Source organism: Schistocerca nitens, chromosome 5 (genome assembly GCF_023898315.1).
Source record: "Schistocerca nitens isolate TAMUIC-IGC-003100 chromosome 5, iqSchNite1.1, whole genome shotgun sequence".
In the NCBI taxonomy this organism is placed as follows: domain Eukaryota; kingdom Metazoa; phylum Arthropoda; class Insecta; order Orthoptera; family Acrididae; genus Schistocerca; species Schistocerca nitens.
The window spans coordinates 678,763,793-678,790,520 of NC_064618.1; the positions used below are offsets into that span (position 1 = coordinate 678,763,793).

At 41.6% G+C, this 26,728-nt stretch overlaps 1 protein-coding gene across 1 annotated transcript in view; it reads right to left on the reverse strand.

The window, feature by feature from the left end:
• Nucleotides 1–24,203, reverse strand: part of LOC126260652 (protein enabled homolog) — a 151,036-nt gene extending 126,833 nt beyond the window's left edge. Inside the window, exon 1 of the mRNA XM_049957989.1 lies at nucleotides 24,127–24,203. Coding sequence (XP_049813946.1) covers nucleotides 24,127–24,203 — 77 coding nt within the window. The remainder of the gene's footprint in view (nucleotides 1–24,126) is intronic.
• Between the last annotated feature and the right edge of the window lie 2,525 nt (nucleotides 24,204–26,728).

Consider the following 26,728-nt stretch of genomic DNA (forward strand, 5'->3'; position numbering starts at 1 on the left):
TCTCTCTCTCTCTCTCTCGTTTCACCAGCCAGCTTCCAGACGAGTCGACTCACACACATACACACAAGCACACGTCGTCGCACGCGCATTCACAAGAGCCTCTATTACGTAATTCCCACTTGCCCTTGTCGGCGCGCGGGTTTACGACGCAGGGGGATTATTACTGATGAAAGGGTCGCTACACAGCCACTTCCCCGCGTGGTCTGGCCCTTCTGCAGGGAGCGACTCAGAGCTCGGGCCTTCTTCCGGAACTGCTGCTGCCGTACGTCTCCGCCACTCGTGTGCAAGCTTACGAGGGAAAGCACGTGTTTTAACGTTGTAAATGTTTATAGCGACATCTCCAGCGCTTTTGGGAGCAAACATGTGTAACCTAAATCTAGGAGACTTTAAAAGTGGCACTTTTTCGAGTGACTTAGCATTTGTTTGTGTTCGAAAGTCAGGCTTCATTTGGGCGCTTTGCGTAACAATGAAACAAAGTATACTGCTGCAGCTATTATGAGAAAATTTTTGTTGAAGAACAAAATGATTTCCTGAAGGGGGATTACAGTGAAACTCTTGATAGATAAAAGTAGGGAATTAACCGTAACACATAGACAATGTGTGATCTGTAAGAAGACTTTTTGACAGAATATATTCAAAGCAGTTTTTAACTGTAGATTTGTATTAGTGTCTCGCATAACAATAACACATATGTACTGCGAGGGCAAAGCTCGTTGTGAGGACGATAACGCGCTGGTTTTGAGTGGTTTATTGATTACTCTGATTCATATTATTTTAAGACATACGATCTCTGGTTCTATTATACAGTTAACACCTAATGTACATAATATATTCTGCGTTAATCAGAGTGATAGTACGCATCAAAACCGCCCCTACGATGACTTACGAGATTAACAGTTAGAAATGCCTCACCAGAGAGGCGCATAGAGTCTGAGGAGGTGTTCAGTTTGAAATTCAGCTGGTAGAACACGTAGTAAAACACCTACAACTGAGCTATTAACTACTAAACGGTGGGATGAAAAGCAAGCAGTTCATATGTATGTTCCATTGTGCTTGCTTTTTGGCTGACTTGCGCTGGTATCTGCTGCCACGAAAGACACAATTATCTGCATATGCTGTAGTAGAAAATCCTCCCGGTTGATCAAATTTTCGGTGGACCTGTCTGTATTATCTGTATCCTCATCGAATTATGGGCTTCCTAGAAGAAAGTTTCGGAAAGGAGCGGACTATACAATAACCAGGCGTAATTGTCAACAAAGAGTAATATAGACCACACTTCGTGTGCTCCTGTCATGACATATTGCAGACGCATCCCGAGCTTACTCGCGTTTCGCGCATCATACGTGACTGGTGACTCTCGAGATGCTTGTCTGTACATGCCTTCTGCTCTGATAAAATATATACTACTTCTGCTGTTTGGATGTTAACACCAGCAAACTTGACTGCTGTAGTCTTAGCCTCCCACACATCACTATCAAATTCGTTGCCTTAGTATCTTCAATATTTTCAAAAGCTTCGAGAAGACTAAGGTTAACTTTTTGCTTACGTTAATTGTCTCGTTTCTTGTCATCGATGGCTCAAAGTCTTGTCCAGGGGTACATTTTTGCTGCTGAAAATTTTGATTTAACGTTACACGCTCTTGTTGCACTAAATAACTGTTGAAGGTTTACATGTTGCTGTAAATATCTTCCCATTTTATCCCATCTTCTAAATCACACCCACTTTATAATTTCCACATTCAAAAAACCAATAACTACATTGTTGTTGACAAGTTTAGCAAAATACGTGCGTTTCAATCTACTTACATTCTGCTGTACAAAGAGCTTACAAAGCAAAAGAGTTTACAAACTTTCCTGGCAGGAGAAGAATTTTTATCAGTTTATATCATTGTTTCATAAATATGTCCAAAACAAATTTAATAATTAGCATTTGATTGCGCAATTAGTAATATTAATTCTAAGTATGCCAGAAATTTTGTAGTTTCAAATATTTTTAAAAGAAGAGCAATTTTAACTGTTAGTACATATTTCTTTTTCTACATTTTAACCTGAAATATAATATACGGTATACAAAATCATATGAATTCCGTTAATGAGACAGCTGAGATAATTTTAACCTATGTGAGTTCGAGATTATACACGTTATTGGTTATCTCTATAGAAAAAAGGTAATGTTAGAGGAGGATGATTCATTCCAATATCCCCCCAGAAAATTTGGGAACAGTGTGTTTGCAACATTTTGTGACAGACTATAGGGTTTGCCAAACAGTGTACAAAATGATATCCAGGATAGCAGATAGATGTGTAGAAGTATCTGATACATATTACAGAGAACATAAGAAAAATATCTACTTTAAAAATCATAATCTATGCATATATCAGCATATGGCATTCAGATCTTCAGATCTGTGGAACATATTGTCAAAGGACAAAAAATACAATATCAAAACTACAACACCACTAAACTACAGAAATTATTACAGAAACAATGTAAATTACTAGAACCTATAAATTTTAAGTTAAGATCTATACAATTAAACTTTCATAATCTTCAAAAGAGAAGAGAAGAAAAAATTGCAGAGTCTAAGTGTACGATGATTGAGCTCACTCAAAAAACTCACAATGGTGGGTAAGGACCAGAAGAATATACTCGATCATGAGCAGGAATCAATCAGCCATATAAACTATAGTATTTACGGATTTTTTGGCTCTTGAAAGGCCAAAATAATGGAAAAATGTTTGGGGCTCAGTTAACGATGTGGAAACCGACCCTTGAATCCAAATCACACTGGGTACAGACCAGCGAAGAAATTTCGATACACCAAAATGAATAAAGTTCATAATCGTGTCAATAAGTTCAATCGTATGCAAAGAGCAATTGTGAGAAGCATCTAGCTTCAATCAATGGATGTACATTCCCTTTGAGTACACACACACGCAGTTGTGATGACCAGGGGTATCCTAAACAGAGTTAATCATGAATCTGTCCACAACTCAAGATCCAATCAGATGCAATCTTGCAATATTCAGGATAAATTCAGGTAAACATAGTCATAGCTTTTAAAGATGACACAATCCAGAAGCTTGAGAAATAAAATCAGAGCATGAAAGCAGAAATATACACTTCTTATTATGTTGTCTATACTAGTAAACATCTTCCACACTAACCTACTTTCACAAAGACCTAGAAAATTCATTTACAAATGATAAAAAAATATGTACAGAATTAAAGTTACATAATGATTGGAGAGTCAATTCCCCAATTTGTTTTGATAAAACATGAATTTATTTTGAATAGCACTGTTTTTAGCAGTCCTGGCTAACATTTCACAAATGTCAGATGCAACACACATATCAGTCGACAGATGCTTGAGTACGTTACCCTGCACCCACAATCTCTTGCAAGATGACTGGTCCAGCAGGGTACAGCCATACAGCAGTGTGGGGAGTGGATCTGCCCACATGTTTCAGCTTCCTCCTTAGAGTTATCATCACACACTCCATTGGATAGTTAACTTCTTTTCTAGCATTCACATCAAATCCTGAAACACTGTTTTGTGTACTAAATATGTTGCTCAATCCCTCCTTCACACCACAAGAGATATGCTCTACATCTTCATTTCACATTTTCAATTATACAAGATTTTTGTCAGTTAAGGTTAAAAATTGTTCACATTAGAAACATTAATAAACAAAGTTAAATGCACTAAAGTAGAAATGAACTAATAAGGTAATACACACGGATATGCCAGATACTATTCCTAATTTTTGCAGCACAAATTATGATTATTGTCCGATTTGAAAACTGTAAAAAGCTCTCCTCATTCAGCCTCATGGCATCGATGCATCAATTTGTAAAGCACAAATCTGTTACAAAACACAACTATATAGAGTATCACAGATTCTTAACTCAGTCAATAGATAAAACAAAACTTTAGAAATCATATCATCTTAAATACTAATTTCATGACAGTTAAAACACACTTACGAGTATGTAGTCTTATGAACTACAGATAGATGTAAACTCAGTCAATGGATAAGACAGAACTCTAGAAACTACATGATCTTACATATTAAGCTCATTACAATGGGAAAAGAACAAACCAATAAAAATTAGACAATTATGGATCGTCTCTATATGCTTTCAGCTCAGTGATATTGTGTTATCCAAAAAACGTCCTAGATTTTCGATACACAAGGGTCTATGCATTAGGATATGGCTTTTCAAGAAATTCGAATGGCCCAATATAAATATTGAAAAATAGCTTTATCTCATATGTCAACACCTTAGATTTCTCTTTGGCTTCCACCAACACAATATCTCCTACTTCAAACTTAGAAGATCTACCTTTACCATCACGTCTCTGCTTTCTCCTATCTCCCTGTTTTCCCATTACCTCCGAAACAAACACTCTTCCCTCTCTTGTGGAGACAGAATTTTACATAGTGGAAACTCAACATTTGCAGAAGTAACGTTATCTGGTCTGCGATTGAACGTGATTTCAAATGGTGAAAAACCTGTTGGAAATTGTTGTAAGCTGTTCATAATATCCTCAAAGTCACTGACATAATCTACCCAAGTGGTATGATTCTTACTACAATGTGTTCTAAACAGTTTTCCAATCTCTCTCATATATCTCTCTGCAGCGTTTCCTGAAGGATGGCACACCAAGGTTAGAATATGCCTTACTTTTGCATGGTCGACAAAATATTTCCAAGCTTGTGTTGCAAACTGAGAACCATTATCAGATAAAATTGTTTTAGGAATAACCGCCCAATGAAAATATGTATTTTCAAAGTTAGAGATGATTTGATAACTGGTAGCTTTCTTGAGAGAAAAAAATTATGAACTTCGAATATACATTAACCACCACAAAGACATAACAAAATCCAATCTTAGACTTAGGTGAAGGCTCATGAACGTCCACAGACACGAGACTAGGTTACTATTAGGCAGTATGTTTTGCAAATTCTCTCTACTTATTTGGTTACTTACCTCCACACTTTGACATCTGTCACAGCTGGCAGTCTTCTTCTTGACTCTTCTTCCTATATTATAAAAATAGATGTTTTTCTTAATCTTTTGTGCGCATTTGGTTGTTCCTCAATGACCAAAACTCTCATGTGTATGAGTAGTTAAAGTATCAATACACTCTTCCAGCCAACATAGTGTCCAATCCTGTAAGTCAGTCTTATGTCTCCTGAATAATATACCCTCGTGTACCATATAATACTGTACTGACTTTTCTCCTCCTTTCTTACCCAACATGCTCTTAACCAATTTCCAATTTTGATCATGATTTTGATACCAACGGATGTCTTTACAAATTTTCAAGATCTTTTTTCTTCTTTTTACACCTTTCAAGTACATAATTTTAAACTCCTTTCCTCCTTCTCCAAATTTATTAGACGATTCACTTCTTAAAGGTAGCCCAGACAAAGCATCAGCAACTATATTGTCTGTGCCCTCAATGTACCTGATTTCATAATTAAACTGCCATAAAAACTAGTTCCAGCGAGTAATTCTGTCATGGTATAGCTTACACACCTGAAGATAACATAATGCTTTATGATCAGTATACATAATGACTTTGTGACCTAGTAAATAATTTTTAAATTTGTTGAATGCTCAATGTACAGCCAAAAGTTCTTTCTCAGTAACAGTGTATATCTTTTCATGTTTCTGCAACATTCTACTAGCAAATGCAAGAGATATTTGTTCAATAATACTATCAACTTCAACCTCATGAAATAAATGAGCACCCAATCCAACGTCACTACTGTCTGTCATAATACAAAAAGTAAGAGACAAATCTGGTCTAAACAGAATCTGACTATGGCACAACTGTCGTTTGATATCGTGGAAAGCATCCTTACTCTCCTAATTCCAATCTCAAATGGTATTCTTCTTCAAAAGTTCACACAAGCATGGAGCATTCAAAGCTTGGCTGCTACAAAATTTTCTCTAAAATCCAGTTAATCCAAAAATATGATTTCAGCTGTTTTTGTTGCAAGGAGGAGGAAAATTAGCAACAGCATAAAGTTTCTCCTTATCAGGTGCAATTTCTTTTTCAGATATAACATGTCCTAATAATTTAACTTCTTCCAAACCAAATTTACACTTTCCTATTTTCAAAGTCATGCCTCCTGATTCCAGTTTTGAAAACACATCTCTTAACAGATTCAAATGTTGTTCACAAGTCTTTTCAGAGACCAAAATGTCGTCAACATACACAATTAAGTTCGAACTCACTGCACTTCCCAAGACAGAATCCAGAGATCTTATGCATTCAGCTACATACACATTTAGCCCAAATGGCACCACACAATACTGAAAAAATCGCCAATCAAAAATGCTGTATACTTTGTAGAAATAATTTTAATTGGGATCTGGTGAAATCCAGAAGTCAAGTCCCAACAACTCATGTATTTTACGTAATCAAATTTGTGTAACAGCTCGTCCATGTTCTCAGGATGATCATTCTCTCTGATAAGAAATTTATTAAGATGTCTAGAGTCCAAAGCAATTCTCATTCCACCATTAATCTTACTTACCACAACTAAAGGATTATTGTAAGTACTCCTACTTCTCTCAATTATACCCCATACTTCCATTTTCTGAATTTCTTTCTCTACATCTTTCCTTTTTGAAAATGGTGTATTACTGACTTGAGAAAGAAATGGTGACGATCTTTAAGGTAAAGCATGCACTGATAGCCTTTCACTGTCACTGGTTTTCCATTAAACACATTTCTAAACTCCAATAACAAATTTCTCTAAGTTGCTCCTTTTGTATGTCATTAAGAGTCCACTACACTTTCAAAATCCTAATCCTCAGTGTCTTCAAAATCTGTATCATCATCAAACACCTGGTACTCACGTTGGTTCACAATGTTTTGCGAATAATTACAACTTTTTCCACAGTTAGTTTTCACATAAGTATCACTTTTAGGTTCCAAAGTAAACAATTATTTTGCATTCAGTCCAAACCCAGCCTCAATTTTCACTATCCAATCCATACTGAGAATTATATTTTCTTTCAGAGGAGGGATCATGTTCAGAGGTCTTGCCTTCTATACTGAACGTTAAAAGTACCTAAGATTTTACCAATTTGCTTTGCTTACCTGTAGTTCCTCTTATCTTTACACCTACAAAGGGCATTTCCACAAAATTCTTATTATACTGGATTTTGTCTCTAAATTGTTCAGATGTACCACAAATCGGGCTACCTGTATCAATCAAACAGGTCCCTTCCACTGATCAGTCTTAATGTAAGGACATCAACAATCTCAATTATCATCTCTCTTTTTAGACGCTTCATGTAAAAGATCACTTTCATTTTCATCAAATGCTACATCTACACTGTTTTAGGAGGGTTTTATCAACTTCTGTAGTATCATAACATTGCTTTATTTACAGATGTTGTCAGATAAAGATTGAACACACTGAATGGGTTCCATATCACAACTAACATCATTTATTACAGACACAACACAAAATGACTAGTGTCAGAATTTCATATCCTACTTAGATCCTCTTTCACTTCATTCCACCAATTTGGATACTGATTTTGACTAACCACAGCTAACTTATTTCTGAATGGAAATTCACCTATGTTTTCATGAAGATGGTCCCAAACAAATTTCCAAAAAATTTCTCCTTTATTCTCTAGGCTTACAGATAACCCACCTTCATTGTTTGGATCATTACTCTGTTTGACATTAATGAAAAGTTGCTTTGACTAGACTGGTATTCCATGACTCTCACTTGCATCATGAAAATCATCACTTACCATACCTCTATTCGCAAATGACTCTGAAACTTCATTATTCTCGAACTCCGCATAAACCTGATACTCATCATCATCATCATCATCTTCTTCTTCTTTTTCTAAAACTACTTCATCAGTAAATCACTAACAACACAAGTCTCACCACTGTCAAAGTCACGTACCTCACCTACATTCATTTTCAATAAGCTACCAGTCTCAGATATACTAACCTCAGTCATTTCACAGCTCTCATTCACATCTACATTAAAAATGCCACCTAATTCAGATACAGTACAGTTATTACCTGTTTCACATACATCAATAACACTGTTTCCTGACAAAGAGAAGAAATCATTAATGCATACTACATCAAAATTCTCATTACTCTGAGATTCTGGTTTGTGATTAGTATCTGCATCAATGTAATTAAACAGAGTAGTCCAAAACTTTTGATGAAAACATAAATGAGGATGTCCCTTCTGTTCAACTTCAGATACTTGTGCTACATTATTAATACTATTATTATAGTCTAAATGTGCATATTAATTTGGGGGTTCTTTACTTGTTGTGTTTCCTCGTCCCAAAACTGTGGACCTTCATTGAGGTGAACCACCATTTCCCAAATAATTTCCTCTATGAATGGTTCTCTTGTTGTATTGCCCGTGGTTATCCCCATTATTCCTGTTCTGCTGAGGTTCAATATTTCTGCCTGTATTACCATGTTGACCCTGATTACATTTACCACCACCTCCGTTTCTGCAGTTGTTACCATTTTGATCTCTACCATTATCATTGTTATGGTACATGTTACTTTCTACTGCCCCATCCAACCTGTCTACATACTGTAAGAATTTTTCTAGACAATCGTCAGGTCCATGTACTAAATCCAACTGCAATCTTTCTGGTAATCTCCTTTTGAGTGCATCAATCAAATCATTTCATCAAATGGCCTGTCAAGGAGTGCTTCTTTCAGTGTACCATCCCTATTCCTATATTTTGGACCATTTAGAAATTTACTTTTAATCCTCCCTTGTTCACCTTCTGACACAAATATATTAAAAAAAACTTTTTTCGAAACTTTAGTATGTTTCCCACTGACTTAAATTTAGATTTACCCACGACAGAGCTTCACCTTCAAGACATCTTTTAACAAATGAGTGACACAAAACTATCTCTACAGTGGTGTGGAAAATCCACTGGATGCAAACTGTCTATTGGAAAACTTTTAATTGGAATGTTGGACGACACAATACCATTATTGTGAATGAAATTTTCCTGGACTACTGAAATTTTTTGGTCCAAAACATTTACATTAGTTAGGATTCTGTTTGCAACATTTAAATTTTTTAAAACTAAACTATTGAAGTTCTGTTCCATTTTCTCCTCTACTACCTTCTGCTGAACTCTGAAATCATTAAAATACTTCTCCTGTTGTAAAGATTGTGCAGCTAACTCAATTTCCAGAACAACAAATTCATTTTCTAATACATCGACTTTTTCGTTCACGGGTTTTAATCCATCTGAGAACCAATTTTTTAGCTCCAAAACCTAATTGCTAAGTTAGTCTCTTTGAATTTGTACCCTGTCTATTTTGCACTGTTTTCTGTTTTCAGTTCATTTAATTGTCCGTATACTGAAGTAAATTTTTTGTTTAACTGATCATTAACTGTACTAAATTTTATGTTACTGTCTGTCTTCATTCCCTCTAATTTCAATAAAATCAACTGCAAAATATCGGTATTGACTGTTTCTTTGCTTTCCACACTTTCACTTGGTTCAAACATGTATTGACTGAGTCCTACAGCTGTATTTCATCACCACTCTCCTCGTCTCTATCCATTTTGCTAGCAATCACACGAGTCCAGCAAGAAAGATTTTTTTTCACATATGATTTGTACTTATCTTTTCTGATGTCCTTCGTCGTTGTTGTCAAGTCCTCTTTTATTTCATTCGACCTGTGATTGTTGATATCATATGAAACTCTCGTCAATGTTGATAGGACTTTCTTGGGCAATTATCTGCTCTTCTTTCGTCAGGTAATTGGAGCTTCCGAATCTTCATTACATCAAAACTGCAAATACACATAGCCAAAATCCATTCTTCTTCTGCAACAGACAAAACTTTACTATCAGTCAGCAGATCACGGGTGACGCCACCAGTTGTAATTTTACCCTGCCACACATCACTATTAAATTCGCTGTGTTAGTATCTTCACTATTTGCAAAAGCTTCGAGAGGCATAAGATTACAAAATAATAACTTTTTTGCTTATTTTCAATATCTCGTTGTTGTTGTCAATGGCTCAAAGGCTTGTCTAGGGGTATATTCTTGCTGTTGAATATTTTGATTTAACGTTACACATTCTTGTTGCACTAAATAACAGTTGAAGGTTTGCCTGCTGCTGTAAATATCTTATTATTTTAATGGCTCTGAGCACTATGGGACTTAACTCCTGAGGTCATCAGTCCCCTAGAACGTAGAACTACTTAAACCTAACTAACCTAAGGACAGCACACATCCATGCCCGAGGTAGTATTGGAACCTGCGACTGTAACGGTCGCGCGGTTCCAGACTGAAGAGCCTAGAACCGCTCGGCCACAACGGCCGGCTCTTATTATTTTATCCCATTCTTCTAAATTTTACCGACTTTATTATTTCCACATTTAAAATACCAATAGTTACATTGTTCTTGACAAGTTTAGCAAAATACGTGCGTTTCCATCTGTGGAATGCCCACCACTACTTACATTCTGCAGTACTCACAATTTCCAAAGAGCTTACAAAGCAAAAGAGTTTACAGACTTTCTCGACAGGAGAAGAATGTTTAGCAAATTATATCATTATTTCATAAATAAATCCAGAAACAAATTTAATAATTAGCGTTTGATTGAGCAACTAATAATAGGAATTCTAAGTATGTCAGAAATTTTGTAATTCCAAATATTTTTAATTGAAAAGCAATTTTAACTGTTAGTACATATCGATTGTAACACATTAATTTCTTTTTATACACTTAAGCCTGAAATATAATACATCGTATACAAAATCATATGAATTCTGTTAATGAAACAGCTGAGATAATTTTAACCTAGGCGAGATTCGAGATTATACATGATATTGGTTATGTCTATAAAAAAAGGTAATGTTAGAGGAGGATGATTCATTACACTACCTTTATGCACCTTTTTCTTATTTAGCATTTTAAATGTATTTTGGTATTTTTTATAGTCATTATTTTCGTCTTGAAGTTCCTGCTGTCTTTCGAGATGACAGTATTCCGAAAACGGAAGGAAATGAACGAATCTGTGTACTTTAGGAGGTTTTTGACGATGGTTATTCAGATGTTCCTACTAAGAATCAAGACACAGATGGCCGTGTGAATTAATGTTACAGTTCTGTGGACAATTCTAGTCTCAGTGACATCATTAGAGCTATAACAAAGAATTAAGGTGGCAGTACTTTCAAGCAATTTCTACAATAACGATGACGATGATTAATTCTTGTGAATGATTTTTTTGTAACAATGTTAAGGAGAGATCTCAAAATGTAGAGAGAAGAGCTTCAATAAAATTGATTAAAGAACTGAGAAAGACGTGACATTGGAAGTTGAGGGTGTTCTTGGCAGAGGTAAATTAAATTACATCAAAGTTACTATAAAATATGAAAAAGAAGTAGACACAAGTAGTGACGAAAATGGAAAATATATCTTAACAACGACTAATCCGGAAGTTATTCTTAGTACAGTAGATCAATACTACCTACCCAGACATTTCCTTAAAGATCAAATTTATTTTCTAATATACTGTCTATTGAATTTTCTCAGTGGCTGCTACCACCACTGAGTACCTGATTACCTGCAGAGTAAGGTCTATCGTGTAATGGCTTTTCAGCGACGCGATTACACGGGACCAGACGAGCTCCCCTATGTCGGGAATCGAGGCCTCACTTGCCATCGGCAATCGCCCATCGGCAAAGTCCATATCAGTTCTCCCAGTTTACTACTATTGTTATTATTATTATTATACTGTCTCTTGATTTTCCCAATTTAATAATTGACACAAAGAGCGCGTAAGAGAGCTGAAAAGCGAGTGTACTTACTGCACACATGCAACTCACGAGATACCATCACATTGGAGAAAGACATAGCAGTCCTTTGCGAAAATAACAGAAAAATTATCACGCTCAGTTTCGAGAAATTATTTCAAAAACCGGCGGTGTAAGAAAATGATCAGTGGTCATAAAACAGCAACAGAAAACAATGTTCATTTTGATACACAAGATACCATTGCTTAACAAACCACATATACATGTACGTCTAAAAACTCAAGCAGGCTCTCTCTCTCTCTCTCTCTCTCTCTCACACACACACACACACACACACACACACACGCACGCACAAACACAAACACACGTCAAATGCCGTGAACAGCAGTTTTCTGAATGCAGTTAAGTGGGAACTTTTATTCAGGGAAGTCTGAGCCTCGAAGTGCCTACAGAAGATCCAATGGACGCAAAGGAAACTCAGGACAAATTACAGTAAGTAATCATTGCCGGTTATCAGCTTTGTGCATAGTAAGTTAATCTAAAGTTTCTCTTATTTAAGATCAAAATAAACAACAATACCCTTCGTGAGTTTATAAGCCAGTGGAGGTGCCTAAGCGTATTAGATGAAAAGTGTCTGACTGAAAACAAAAGTGAAACTCAATTGCAAAGTATGAGTAACAGTGTTTCTAGTCTATAAGATAAACATTATTGAACTAGCAAGTGAGGAACATTTAGTGCAGATATTACCAAATTTTATATAGTTACCAATGGGCGCAGTTGAGATTGGTTTATAGATATCTTATAAAACCAGCCAGTCATGAGCAAAATTTAGGAGAAAATGGAAAACTAAATGGTAAACAAGGAAATACAACGAAAAATGCAGGAACGGGTTTAAAATGCGTCGAAGACATTGTGTAAAATATTGCCTGACATTCATGGGGTGCAGGGATTCAGTGAAAAGTAGAGGTTACTGCGAAACAGGTATAAAATAAAATATAATGTTGTAGATGGAGATATGCTGAATGAAATGGGTTTGGTTTGAAAAAGCATTCAGTGACTGATGGACCAGAATCTCATAGAAAGATCTCATTCAAGCCTCACAGAAATTTTGGTCTCATGTAAAGGCAGTCAGTGGCAGCAATCATAGTATTCAGGAACTCATGAATGACACAAGCACCTGAGGGTAGTAAAGCAAAAGTAAAAATTCTAAACTCCGTTATCAAATGTTCCTTTGCAACGGCAGATACAGAAGCACTGCCCCAGTTTACCTCTTGACCACTGTAAAAAACATACTAGCAGATATCAGTGTCAATAGCTTTGAGATACAACTGATACTGCTATAATCGAATGAGGTTCTAGGACACGATGACGTTAATCTACAAAAGTTATTTCTGAATTAGCTCCAGATTTAAATATAAAGTCCCACAGATCCCTCGAACAAAAAAATTCGTCCATTAATAGGAAGAAAGAACACGTCACACATCTTTAGCCGGCCGCGGTGGCCGTGCGGTTCTAGGCGCTCGAGTCCGGAGCCGCGCTGCTGCTACGTTCGCAGGTTGCAATCCTACCTCGGGCATGGGTGTGTGTGACGTCCTTAGGTTAGTTAGGTTTAAGTAGTTCTAAGTTCTAGGGGACTGATGACCACAGCAGTTGAGTCCCATAGTGCTCAGAGCCATTTTTGAGCCACACATCTTTAGAATAAGCTTTTCAGAAGTGATCACCAACACTAAATATCCTATCTCATTGGCGAACATCTGTTGTAGAATCGTACAGCATATTCTTAGCTCAAATACACTACGCGACAGAATTGAAGATCATTATTTCGAAATCCTGTAGTTGCCTCCGATTGCTAACCATAAGTTTGAAATTTGGCGCAGAGTTATCTGCAAACTTTCTCCGTGATTGTGCAAAAGCGTGAAGCCTGCGATGTCAACCCCGGCTCGGCATGCATCAAACAGCAAGCTGTCGACCCATGCGAAAGAAACGCCACGGTTCAAAAGCCCGTGTGAGTTGTATGATGGGCTAATGATTCACGTTGGCCCCAATTTTCACCACAATTCTACCCACCGCCAGCGTGGACAGTTTCATAAGATGACAAGGTTGCCAAAACTCCTCTCATCCACATGCCACCCCTGCTTCTGACGTCTATGGAGGACATAACCACGGCAACCAACGTTGACACCATCTGTTTTTTTATGGCTGGCCGAGAAAAATATTCTACACTACTGACCATTAAAATAGCTACACCAAGAAGAAATACAGACGATAAATGGGTATTCATTAGACAAATACACTCCTGGAAATTGAAATAAGAACACCGTGAATTCATTGTCCCAGGAAGGGGAAACATTATTGACACATTCCTGGGGTCAGATACATCACATGATCACACTGACAGAACCACAGGCACATAGTCACAGGCAACAGAGCATGCACAATGTCGGCACTAGTACAGTGTATATCCACCTTTCGCAGCAATGCAGGCTGCTATTCTCCCATGGAGACGATCGTAGAGATGCTGGATGTAGTCCTGTGGAACGGCTTGCCATGCCATTTCCACCTGGCGCCTCAGTTGGACCAGCGTTCGTGCTGGACGTGCAGACCGCGTGAGACGACGCTTCATCCAGTCCCAAACATGCTCAATGGGGGACAGATCCGGAGATCTTGCTGGCCAGGGTAGTTGACTTACACCTTCTAGAGCACGTTGGGTGGCACGGGATACATGCGGACGTGCATTGTCCTGTTGGAACAGCAAGTTCCCTTGCCGGTCTAGGAATGGTAGAACGATGGGTTCGATGACGGTTTGGATGTACCGTGCACTATTCAGTGTCCCCTCGACGATCACCAGTGGTGTACAGCCAGTGTAGGAGATCGCTCCCCACACCATGATGCCGGGTGTTGGCCCTGTGTGCCTCGGTCGTATGCAGTCCTGATTGTGGCGCTCACCTGCACGGCGCCAAACACGCATACGACCATCATTGGCACCAAGGCAGAAGCGACTCGCATCGCTGAAGACGACACGTCTCCATTCGTCCCTCCATTCACGCCTGTCGCGACACCACTGGAGGCGGGCTGCACGATGTTGGGGCGTGAGCGGAAGACGGCCTAACGGTGTGCGGGACCGTAGCCCAGCTTCATGGAGACGGTTGAGAATGGTCCTCGCCAATACCCCAGGAGCAACAGTGTCCCTAATTTGCTGGGAAGTGGCGGTGCGGTCCCCTACGGCACTGCGTAGGATCCTACGGTCTTGGCGTGCATTCGTGCGTCGCTGCGGTCCGGTCCCAGGTCGACGGGCACGTGCACCTTCCGCCGACCACTGGCGACAACATCGATGTACTGTGGAGACCTCACGCCCCACGTGTTGAGCAATTCGGCGGTACGTCCACCCGGCCTCCCGCATGCCCACTATACGCCCTCGCTCAAAGTCCGTCAACTGCACATACGGTTCACGTCCACGCTGTCGCGGCATGCTACCAGTGTTAAAGACTGCGATGGAGCTCCGTATGCCACGGCAAACTGGCTGACACTGACGGCGGCGGTGCACAAATGCTGCGCAGCTAGCGCCATTCGACGGCCAACACCGCGGTTCCTGGAGTGTCCGCTGTGCCGTGCGTGTGATCATTGCTTGTACAGCCCTCTCGCAGTGTCCGGAGCAAGTATGGTGGGTCTGACACACCGGTATCAATGTGTTCTTTTTTCCATTTCCAGGAGTGTATATTATACTAGAACTGATATGTGATTACATTTTCACAAAATTTGGGTGCATAGATCCTGAGAAATCAGTACCTAGAAGAACCACCTCTGGCCGTAATAACGGCCTTGAGACGCCTGGACATTGAGTCAAACAGAGCTTGGATGGCGTGTACAGGTACAGCTGCCCATGCAGCTTCAACACGATACCACAGTTCATCAAGCGCAGTGACTGGCGTATTGTGACGAGCCAGTTGCTCGGCCAACATTGACCAGACGTTTTCAATTTTGAGAGATCTGGAGAATGTGCTGGCCAGGGCAGCAGTCGAACATTTTCTGTATCGAGAAAGGCCCGTACAGGCCCTGCAACATGCGGTCGTGCATTATCCTGCTGAAATGTAGGGTTTCGCAGGGATCAAATGAAGGGTAGAGCCACGTGTCGTAACATATCTGAAATGTAGCGTCCACTGTTCAATGTGGCGTCAATGCGAACAAGAGGTGACCGAGACGTGTAACCAATGGCACCCCATACCATCACGCCGGGTGATACGCCAGTATGGCGATGACGAATACACGCTTCCAATGTGCGTTCACCGCGATGTCGCCAAACACGGGTGCGACCGTCTTGATGCTGTAAACAGAACCTGGATTCATCCGAAAAAATGACGTTTTGCCATTCGTGCACCCAGGTTCGTCGTTGAGTACATCATCGAAGGCGCTCTTGTCTGTGATGCAGCGTGAAGGGTAACCGCAGCCCTGGTCTCCGAGCTGATAGTCCATGCTGCTGCAAAGATCGTCGTCGAACTGTTCGTGCAGATGGTTGTTGTCTTGCAAACGTCCCCATCTGTTGACTCAGGGATCGAGACGTGACTGCACGATCCCTTACAGCCATGCGGATAAGATGCCTGCCATCTCGACTGTTAGTGATACGAGGGCGTTGGGATCCAGCACGGCGTTCCGTATTACCCTCCTGAACCCACCGATTCCATATTCTGCTAACAGTCATTGGATCTCGACCAACGTGAGCAGCAATGTCGTGATACGATAAACTGCAATCGGGATAGGCTACAATCTGACCTTTATCAAAGTCGGAAACGTGATGGTAAGCATTTCTCCTCCTTACACGAGCCATCACAACGACGTTTCACCAGACAACGCCGGTCAACCACTGTTTGTGTATGAGAAATCGGTTGGAAACTCTTCTCATGTCAGACAGTTGTAGGTGTCACCACCGGTGCCAACCTTACCTGAATGCTCTGAAAAGCTAATCATTTGCATATCACAGCATCTTCTTCTTGTCGGTTAAAATTTTGGTCTGTAGAACGTCATTTTCGAGGTGTAGCAATTTTAATGGCCAGTAGTGTAGATGCACCGCCGCTTCGTATCGACACGATAAGGTCCCAGGGCGTTAATGAAACTGCCTCTTCCATTGGGACGTTGGTTTCCACAAATTCTGCAGTCTGAAACGACAGTTCGTTATGCGATGAACAGCAGAAAAACGTTCTTGACAATCTTTGGCACTACTGACACCGTCGAACGTTTCAACCAAGCTCTAAGGATACTGTGAGGCTGTATCTGCTTTGAAGTTGGTTGCACCCTTTTGAAGTGCAGTGCGATAGCAAATTTTGCTCTCGTGTACGCGTTGGAACCAATAGGAACCGTTCAAAATCATTCGACGCAATTTGAATGTGATGCGTAGCACCAAAGGGTACTTATGCTTTTTCAACCCTCCTCTTTTCTTCGTACAGGGTGATCAGATGGGAATGCTACATTACAATTTGCATGAGTAAAACAGAAAATGGCCCCTCTAGGATCCCTGAATAGGTCGACAACCTCTAAGCCACCCACGCAACTTTGTTGAGCGCGTTCCAAGTGTACCAGTCAGGAAATCTGATATCAGGTCAGCCTGACGACTGCTCTAGCGCCTTAAGGTAGACAAACCGCACGAAATAGGCGCAGAAGGGTGTGCCCAACTCTCAGCCGCTAGAGTAGCCGATAGGATGATTTGGTGCCGATATTTCTGAAGATACATTTCTAACGTGCTCAACAAAATTGTTTTGGTTGGCACAGAGGGTGTTGCCGAAATGGGGCACTAGAGGGATCGTTTGCAGTTTTATTCACCCAAATATTAATGTCGCATTCCTTCGTCATCGTGACACAGGAGGGCAGAAAACAGTAAGGTTGAAAAAGCATAAGCACGCTTTGATGCTTCGAATCACATTCAAATATCGTCGGATGGTTTTGAACGGTCCCTAGTGGTTCCAACCTGTACACGAGAGCAACAACTGCGGTCGCGCTGCAGTCCTGTGCGATAACGTGCAAAGAGGATGCAGCCCCACAACGTCGTTATGGAAGGCCTTTAATAACCGAGAGAGATAGCAGCGTCAAAGGTTGTGACGAATCTCTTCCTGTCGCTCATAGCACTGTAAGCTGTTTTCCGCGACCGTGAAATGTGTGAAAGGTTCAAAATGGTTCAAATGGCTCTGAGCACTATGGGACTTAACTGCCGTGGTCATCAGTCCCCTAGAACTTAGAAATACTTAAACCTGACTAACCTAAGGACATCACACACATCCATGCCCGAGGCAGGATTCGAACCTGCGACCGTAGCGGTCACGCGGGTCCAGACTGTAGCGCCTAGAACCGCACGGCCACTCCGGCCGGCTGTGCGAAAGGGAAGCAGTGGTTTCACTGACGCCCTTTATGCCACTCCTGACGTCTTATAGCTTCGGTTCTGAGCGGCGGCGTGTCTTTAATATTTTCCTGGGGCACTTGTAAGAAAAGCGCATGATTACAAAGCTGGGCGTCGCGGTTCTGACATTCACTGCAGAGACGTCAAAAGGAGGACTGACATGTGGGATGAGAGGGGTTGTGACGACCTTACCACTGTGACACGTCCACAGTGGCGTTCGGCAAAATAGTGGTGCCAATGTAGCGTCATTAACCCACCGCCCAGCTCACATGAACTTCTACGCTGTGGCCTTTTTTTTGCTTGTGTCGACAACACACTATTTGAAGCGTCGCTGAACCTGAGGGAAACGTCGCAGAGCGCCACGCTTTGCGCTGTTAAAGATGAAGAGTTAAATCTGAAAAGTATGGGAGACAATTGTGGGGTTTCGGGAAAGTGATCCTTTTTGTTGCGCCGTATATAATGAACCAACAGAACGACATCCGTATCAAGCAACATGGATACCGAAATTACCAGTCATACGAAAGGCAACTTGCGTTTTTTAACTTGACGTCTTAAAGGCTGATGTGGATGCAGTATTTCTTCCGAAAAGCATTTCATTCGGCAACACACCAATGTTTATTAAGAAAATTCCGATTATTTGGTGTCTGCTCAAAACTTGTGAATGGGTTGAGGATTCACTGGCAGGGTGGACGCAGCATGAAATTTCCGATGAACAGTCAGCGACAGAAGTAGAATTCAATCTTCGTTGATCCATTATGGACCATAGTACAACGGCTGGCATGTGTTTCTTGATGCAATAATTTACCAACAGCCGTATGTATTCTAAAAATTTGTTTTATGAACTTTTTATGTACTACCAGTTTCGGCATTACATTGATGCCACCTTAAAGCCCCATACGCCCTAGCCGTAAAATCGCTATACACGGAAGGGGCCATTTAACTGGATCCGTGAATCAAATCGTTGTGCAACAGCTCTTGGTGACCAGGCGACACAGACTGGGGTGTTAGCAAAAAAATGGCTCTGAGCACTATGCGACTTAACTTCTGAGGTCATCAGTCGCCTAGAACTTAGAACTAATTAAACCTAACTAACCTAAGGACATCACGCACATCCATGCCCGAGGCAGGATTCGAACCTGCGACCGTAGCGGTCGCTCGGTTTCAGACTGTAGCGCCTAGAACCGCACGGCCACTCCGGCCGGCAGGTGTTAGCAAACATCGATGGACCACACATCGATGTTTGCTAACCGCCTCAGTCTGTGTCGCCTGGCCACCAAGATTTGATTCATGGATCAGTTATATGGCTCCTTCCGTATATAGCGATTTTGCGGCTACGACGTATGGGGCCTGAAGATGGCATCAATGTAATGCCGAAACTGGTAGCATATAGAAAGTTTATGAAACAAATTTCTACAATACATACGGCTGTTGGTAAATTATTGCATCAAGAAGTAGAATTGCCATGAGGCTTGCCCTAGGGGCCGGCCTGAGTGGCCGAGCGGTTCTAGGCGCTTCAGTCTGGAGCCGCGCGATCGCTACGGTCGCAGGTTCGACTCCTGCCTCGGACATGGATGTGTGTGATGTCCTTAGGTTAGTTAGGTGTAAGTAGTTCTCAGTTCTAGGGTACTGATGACCTCAGATGTTAAGTCCCATAGTGCTCAGAGCCATTTGAACTATTTTGCCCTAGGGAAGTGTTCAGAGGTTCTCGTTATGTTGTATTTTAATGACCTAGCAGGTAATATTAAAAATGACCTGAGACTTTTTCAGATAATGCTGTTCTCTGTAAGACAGTACTGCTAATAAAATAGCTGCATTTACATTCAGACAGATCTTGACAAAATTTTCAGGTGATACAGTAATTGTCAGATTGCTTCATAGAACTTAGAAAAGTGTTATTCTGTGAGTGCAATATCAGTGAATTCAGTGAAGTCTTGTACATGCTTGTATGGAACATAAGTTCAGTCATAAGTAAAACAGGTGTCAGACTTCGGATAATTGGCAGGATACAAGGAAATCAGACTCAGCCTCCAAAAATGACTGCATATAACAAACTTAAGCGTTCCACTGCCCAAGTGTGTGGAATTCAGACCAAATAGGGCTAAAAGCGGACACTACCATATTCCGACAAGGGCAGCACGAATAGTTACATATTTGGTTGACACAGAGGAAGCCTCACAGAAATACTAAAAAACATTGGCAGATTCTTGATATTCTTGATTATGTATGTGTATTATCTCGCGAAAGGCTACGCACCAAGAGCCAGTATGAAGTGAAGCATCTAAAAAATTACAAGCCCATTACGTAGGGATCGTGCAGGATTAGACAAATTACAACGCACACACAGGCATATAAGCTGTCCCTCTTCCCATTCTGCATACACGATGAAACTGACGTACGTACCCTAAAGCAGCTTAACAAGCTGTAGGACTGGGCCAGAAGGCAAGAAAGTAGCGGTCAGAGTTGAAAAATAGCGTAATCTTTTAATTAAATGAAAGTCAACAACTTATGAAGTCACTGAAACAGCTTTTAAAAACAATTAAGAAATTAAACAACTTGTCGAGTATTGACTCGGAAATGAGATTAGCAATTGACATCAGCGAAAGGGCTTTCAAATAATTAAGAAACTAAGCAATTTGCGAACGTTGACTGAAGTCAACCAAGCAGCTTATTTATGATCAAAACCTAAACGATTACAAAATTTTTCAACTGACTTTTAAATATAATATCTTAAATGACTGCAGCAACTTTTCGAACAACAGCGACAATATAAGCAATGCGTCGCGTCCACCGGTGACATAAAAGTTCAGAAGCAGGAGAAGTTATAAGATACTATTCAGCACCGCGACAGGCGGGATAACTCGACGTACAGGCTGGGCCGTGTGAACTCACCACCCACGGGTGTGCTTATGGATGGGGCAGATCCCGTACAACGCAAGCTAAACCAGACTAAGAACTAACCCTGGAAAACTAGTAACAGTGCATTGCTTTAGAAAGGGCGACACATATTTCAATATATTACCATTTAAGAGCAAAACATAAGTAAACAAACATCCACCCAGTTAGCGAATATGGTGATAAGCAACAAAACGCTCAACAACTGGGTAGCACGCAGATTACAGGAATGATAAAACCAATAAGGCTTACGTGCCCCCAGAATTAATTGGCAAACAGTTACTTGTACTAATTATGGAGCAGGAACAGTCATTACATACTATTTTGAAACGGAAGAAAATTCAAACTCGCCGACTTCTAACATGTTTTGCAGTAAACACTAGCCATAAGTAACGAACAGGGCAGCTCTTACAAACGTAAACTCTGCTGTTTCAAATAGTAAGCAACCGAATCTCAGATGTCAAACTTGGTTTACCGGGTTGCCCGTAACAACTACAGTGAAAAAGTAGATTCTTATTTCAGCAGAATTTACCATAGAAAATCTCAGGGCGGGTCAGCTAAAAGTCCCACCAAAATGTTTTACAAGTACTTAACTAGAATGATTACAGAGAAAAGCAATCTGATTAAATTAGACTGACCCCACTCAAATGTATTTTGCAAATTTTTAACTAAAACGATTACAGTGAAAAGGCATTTTGATTAAATTAGACTTCAGTGTACTTAAAAGGATGAACAACACAGTTCAGCCATCAACATGGTATACGGTATGCCACTCAAAATATGAGCAATTTTAACAGGCAGTTCTGACTGACGTAACTCCACTATCTCTGTAACATGGACCACGAAAGTTCCACGAATTTCACAAACAATTGCAATTAAGGTCTGTAACAAAGTAATTATTACCATTAAGGAAAACTTCAGTTCTTTCAGAGCGAACCACCATAAGACGGCAAATACAACAGATCTTCCGGGACGGAGAAACTAGTCGCAGAACTACGACTTCAACAAAACAAGACGCAGAAGCGACAAAAGAAGTCTCACGATAAATATTTGATGATTCGATAGCGAAGTGGATCTCAGAGTCTCCAGACGCCTGGCAAAGGCAAATTTCCAGAGTCCCATCGCCACCACAGCCAACCCAAAACACCATCTTCGCGGGATGAGGACTGTGTTCTGAAAAAGCCGTTTACTATCAGCTCCAAACTGCGGAGGTAAACTGTCCTCGCACGCTGCAAGTGCTCCTTCCATTCGGCCCACCAGTTCTAACTGTCAACCTTTGTGCCGATTAAAGCTCTTCGTGCGGAGAAGCACCAAAGATTGTGCCTCGCTACCGCGATCTTGCGATCGATTGATCGACGCGAGCCGGCGCGGCTCACACAAATCGAACAGGAATATAAACTCTAAAATTTTATGTAATGAATGACAAGTTCTCACATGCCGAGATAGCCATTCGTGTTTGGGCCCTTCTTCCGGAACGGGAAAGTGCGATGACCCCAGATCGAGTCCGCGCAGCCGATTAACGACGCCGTTCAGTGTGCTGGCCAGCCTGGATGTGATTTCTTGGCAGTTTGCCCCATCCCACTAGGTGAATACTGGGTTGGTACCCTAGTCTCGTCTCAGTTACATGATTCACAAACAAAAAACTGAGCTCACTTCCTCATGCAGACAGTTGGGGTGCACATACTGCATCGGGGGGTTGGGGATCGGCAGTGGGATGGTTCAAATGGCTCTGAGCACTATGGGACTTAACAACTGTGGTCATCAGTCCCCTAGAACTACTTGAACCTAACTAATCTAAGGACATTACACACATCCATGCCCGAGGCAGGATTCGAACCTGCGACCGTAGCGGTCGCGCGGTTCCAGACTGTAGCGCCTAGAACCGCTCGGCCACCCCGGCCGGTGGCAGTTGGATGGTGGAGAGGAGGGGGGGGGAGTGTGGGGTGGCGGAAGTTGGTTCGTGACAGGGAGGGGATCTGGTCACCCTTTAACCGTGCCAAATCGGTCAACAAAAATGCTGACGCTGCGCCGATGCAGGGCCAAGACTTAAAGAAAAGAAGAACAAGAATGATTGTAAAGTACTTTCGACCATGCACTTCACTGTCGTTTCCAGAATGTGCATTTAGACGTATAAGGAGTATTCAAATGAAAAGGTACGAAACGTCGTAACAAACTGGTTGAAATTTGCATGTGCCGTTTTGGGATTACGTAGTGTGACATCTAGGGATTCGACTGTAGTGTCGTCATCTCCCCCTAAAAATCAAATCTGCGCCGTTAACAGGAAAGGTAATGCTCAGCCCCTTTTTAGACATCTCGCCGAATTCCTCGGGCACTGAAAAACCGTTAACAGTGACGTGTGTGGGACACTCCGTAGCCTACGCAAATTGATCAAGGGCAAACGACCTGGGTTGCTCACAGAGAGAGTGATTCTGCTCCACGTGCACCTATACACGTCTCCAAGGTCACGTGAAGTGTAGTGAGCAAGTTCCAGTGGGAGCAGCCTGGGTGTCCACCCTACAGCCTAGACGTGTCGTTCTATGACTTCCACGTGTTTGATCCGCTAAAGAAACATCTCAAAGGTAAGAGCTTCAACTCGGCAGACGAACTGTAGGACACCTGATCTCGGACGACGAAATGAAGGACACAATCGAGGACTGGTTCCCGTGACAGCCACAGGAATTCTGGGAACAGGGAGTCCTTCTGTTCATGAAACACTGGAATAGTTGTGCTTAGGCCTCTCGTAATTACTTCTGAATAAGTGCTTCAATTATACTCAAAATCTTGTTTCGTAGCTTTTCCTCCGAACACTCCTCGTAGATGAAAACAGTCGCAACACTGGTAACTAACAAAATGAAATGTGCAAGAGTTCTCTGAGTCGGAAATTAACACGGTAGTTACTTATCTGTCCTCAGTTTCCTTGCGCTGATAGAACAGTTGCTACTGAGGTGTTGTAAGCTTTCGTTTGAAACAAGCCAGAGTGCGTCTCTTTGTGCACGACTCTGGCGAACGGAAGAGAGGTGGGCAGCGCTCCGGCGGCACCTGGTGCGGCGCGGGTCCTCAGCCGGTGGCTGCGCTGATGAATTGCGCGGGCTCGCGCTCTCCGCCGTGATTGCCATTAATTGCGGCCGAGCTGCATATGTGGACGATAACGCCGCCGGCTACGCTGTAATCCGCGCACACATGCGGCGGCGGCGGCGGCGGGCGCTGCGGAGGCGGACCTGCGGCTGATCGATACATCTCATTAAGTCAATTAACAAGGCGGCGCGGGAGGGCGGGGGGAGGGGGCGGCGCATTAGTCAAGTGGAACATGCCCGCCGCCATTGTGTGCACCAACAGCGGCGTGCGTGTGTGCGCGTGTATACGTGTGTGCGTGTCTGTGGGGGTGTGGACAAGAGCCACATCATGACTGGTATGGTGAGAACGAAAACTAATATGAACTATTTCACACCAACGATAAAGCCACAGCCATTCAGTGGAGCGAGCTATTCTCATCAGCTCTAAGTTCTGAAGGCAGTGCGTTGTCACTGTAATGACTCGATCTTGTACGATCCTCTACATTTATTGATACTTAGCAAAATCCACTTTTCGTGATTTTTATCTCCCCAACCCATAAAAATTACTGCGGACCTGCCACTGTGGTAGGGAGAGAGCATCGAGAGACATTATACTGAGTGCACTATCCGAAAATTACCTCGAGCAATTAAACAGAGAACCGACTTGTGGAGATAACATCTTGGACCTACTAATAACAAACAGACCCGAACTTTTCGACTCTGTAAGTGCACAACAGGGAATCAGTGATCATAAGGCCGTTGCAGCATCCCTGAATATCGAAGTTCATAGGAATATAAAAAAGGGAGGAAGGTTTATCTGTTTAGCAAGAGTAATAGATGGCAGATTACAGACTACCTAACAGATTAAAACGAAAATTTCTGTTTCGACACTGAAAATGTTGAGTGTTTATGGAAAAAGTTCAAGGCAATCGTAAAATGCGTTTTAGACAGGTACGTGCCGAGTAAAACTGTGAGGGACGCGAAAAACCCACCGTGGTACAACAACAAAGTTGGAAACTACTGCGAAGGCAAAGAGAGCTTCACTCCAAGTTTAAACGCAGCCAAAACCTCTCAGACAAACAGAAGCTAAACGAAGTCAAAGTTAGCGTAAGGAGGGCTATGCGTGAAGCGTTCAGTGAATTCGAAAGTAAAATTCTATGTACCGACTTGACAGAAAATCCTAGGAAGTTCTGGTCTTACGTTAAGTCAGTAAGTGGCTCGAAACAGCAAATCCAGACACTCCTGGATGATGATGGCATTGAAACAGAGGATGACACGCGTAAAGCTGAAATACTAAACACCTTTTTCCAAAGTTGTTTCACAGAGGAAGACCGCACTGCAGTTCCTTCTCTAAATCCTCGCACAAACGAAAAAATGGCTGACATCGAAATAAGTGTCCAACGAATACAAAAGCAACTGGAATCACTCAACAGAGGAAATTACGCTGGACCTGACGGGTTACCAATTCGATTCTACACACAGTACGCGAAAGAACTTGTCCCCCTTCTAACAGCCGTGCACCGCAAGTCTCTAGAGGAACGGAAGGTTCCAAATGATTGGAAAAGAGCACAGGTAGTTCCAGTCTTCAAGAAGGGTCGTCGAGCAGATGCGCAAAACTATAGACCTATATCTCTGACGTCGATCTGTTGTAGACTTTTAGAACATGTTTTTTGCTCGCGTATCATGTCGTTTTCGGAAACCCAGAATCCACTCTGTAGGAATCAACATGGATTCCGGAAACAGCGATCGTTTGAGACCCAACTCGCTTTATTTGTTCATGAGACCCAGAAAATATTAGATACAGGCTCCCAGGTAGATGCTATTTTCCTTGACTTCCGGAAGGTGTTCGATACAGTGCCGCACTGTCGCCTGATAAACAAAGTAAGAGCCTACGGAATATCAGACCAGCTGTGTGGCTGGATTGAAGAGTTTTTAGCAAACAGAACACAGCATGTTGTTATCAATGGAGAGACGTCTACAGACGTTAAAGTAACCTCTGGCCTGCCACAGGGGAGTGTTATGGGACCATTGCTTTTCACAATATATACAAATGACGTAGTAGATAGTGTCGGAAGTTCCAAGCGGCTTTAAGCGGATGATGATGTAGTATACAGAGAAGTTGCAGCGTTAGAAAATTGTAGCGAAATGCAGGAAGATCTGCAGCGGATAGGCACTTGGTGCAGGGAGTGGCAACTGACCCTTAACATAGACAAATGTAATGTATTGCGAATACATAGAGAGAAGGATCCTTTACTGTATGATTATATGATAGCGGAACAAACACTGGTAGCAGTTACTTCTGTAAAATATCTGGGAGTATGCGTGCGGAACGATTTGAAGTGAAATGATCATATAAAATAAATTGTTGGTAAGGCGGGTACCAGGTTGAGATTCATTGGGAGAGTCCTTAGAAAATGTAGTCCATCAACAAAGGAGGTGGCTTACAAAACACTCGTTCGACCTATACTTGAGTATTGCTCATCGGTGTGGGATCCGTACCAGATCGGGTTGACGGAGGAGATAGAGAAGATCCAAAGAAGAGCGGCACGTTTCGTCACAGTGTTATTTGGTAACAGTGATAGCGTTAC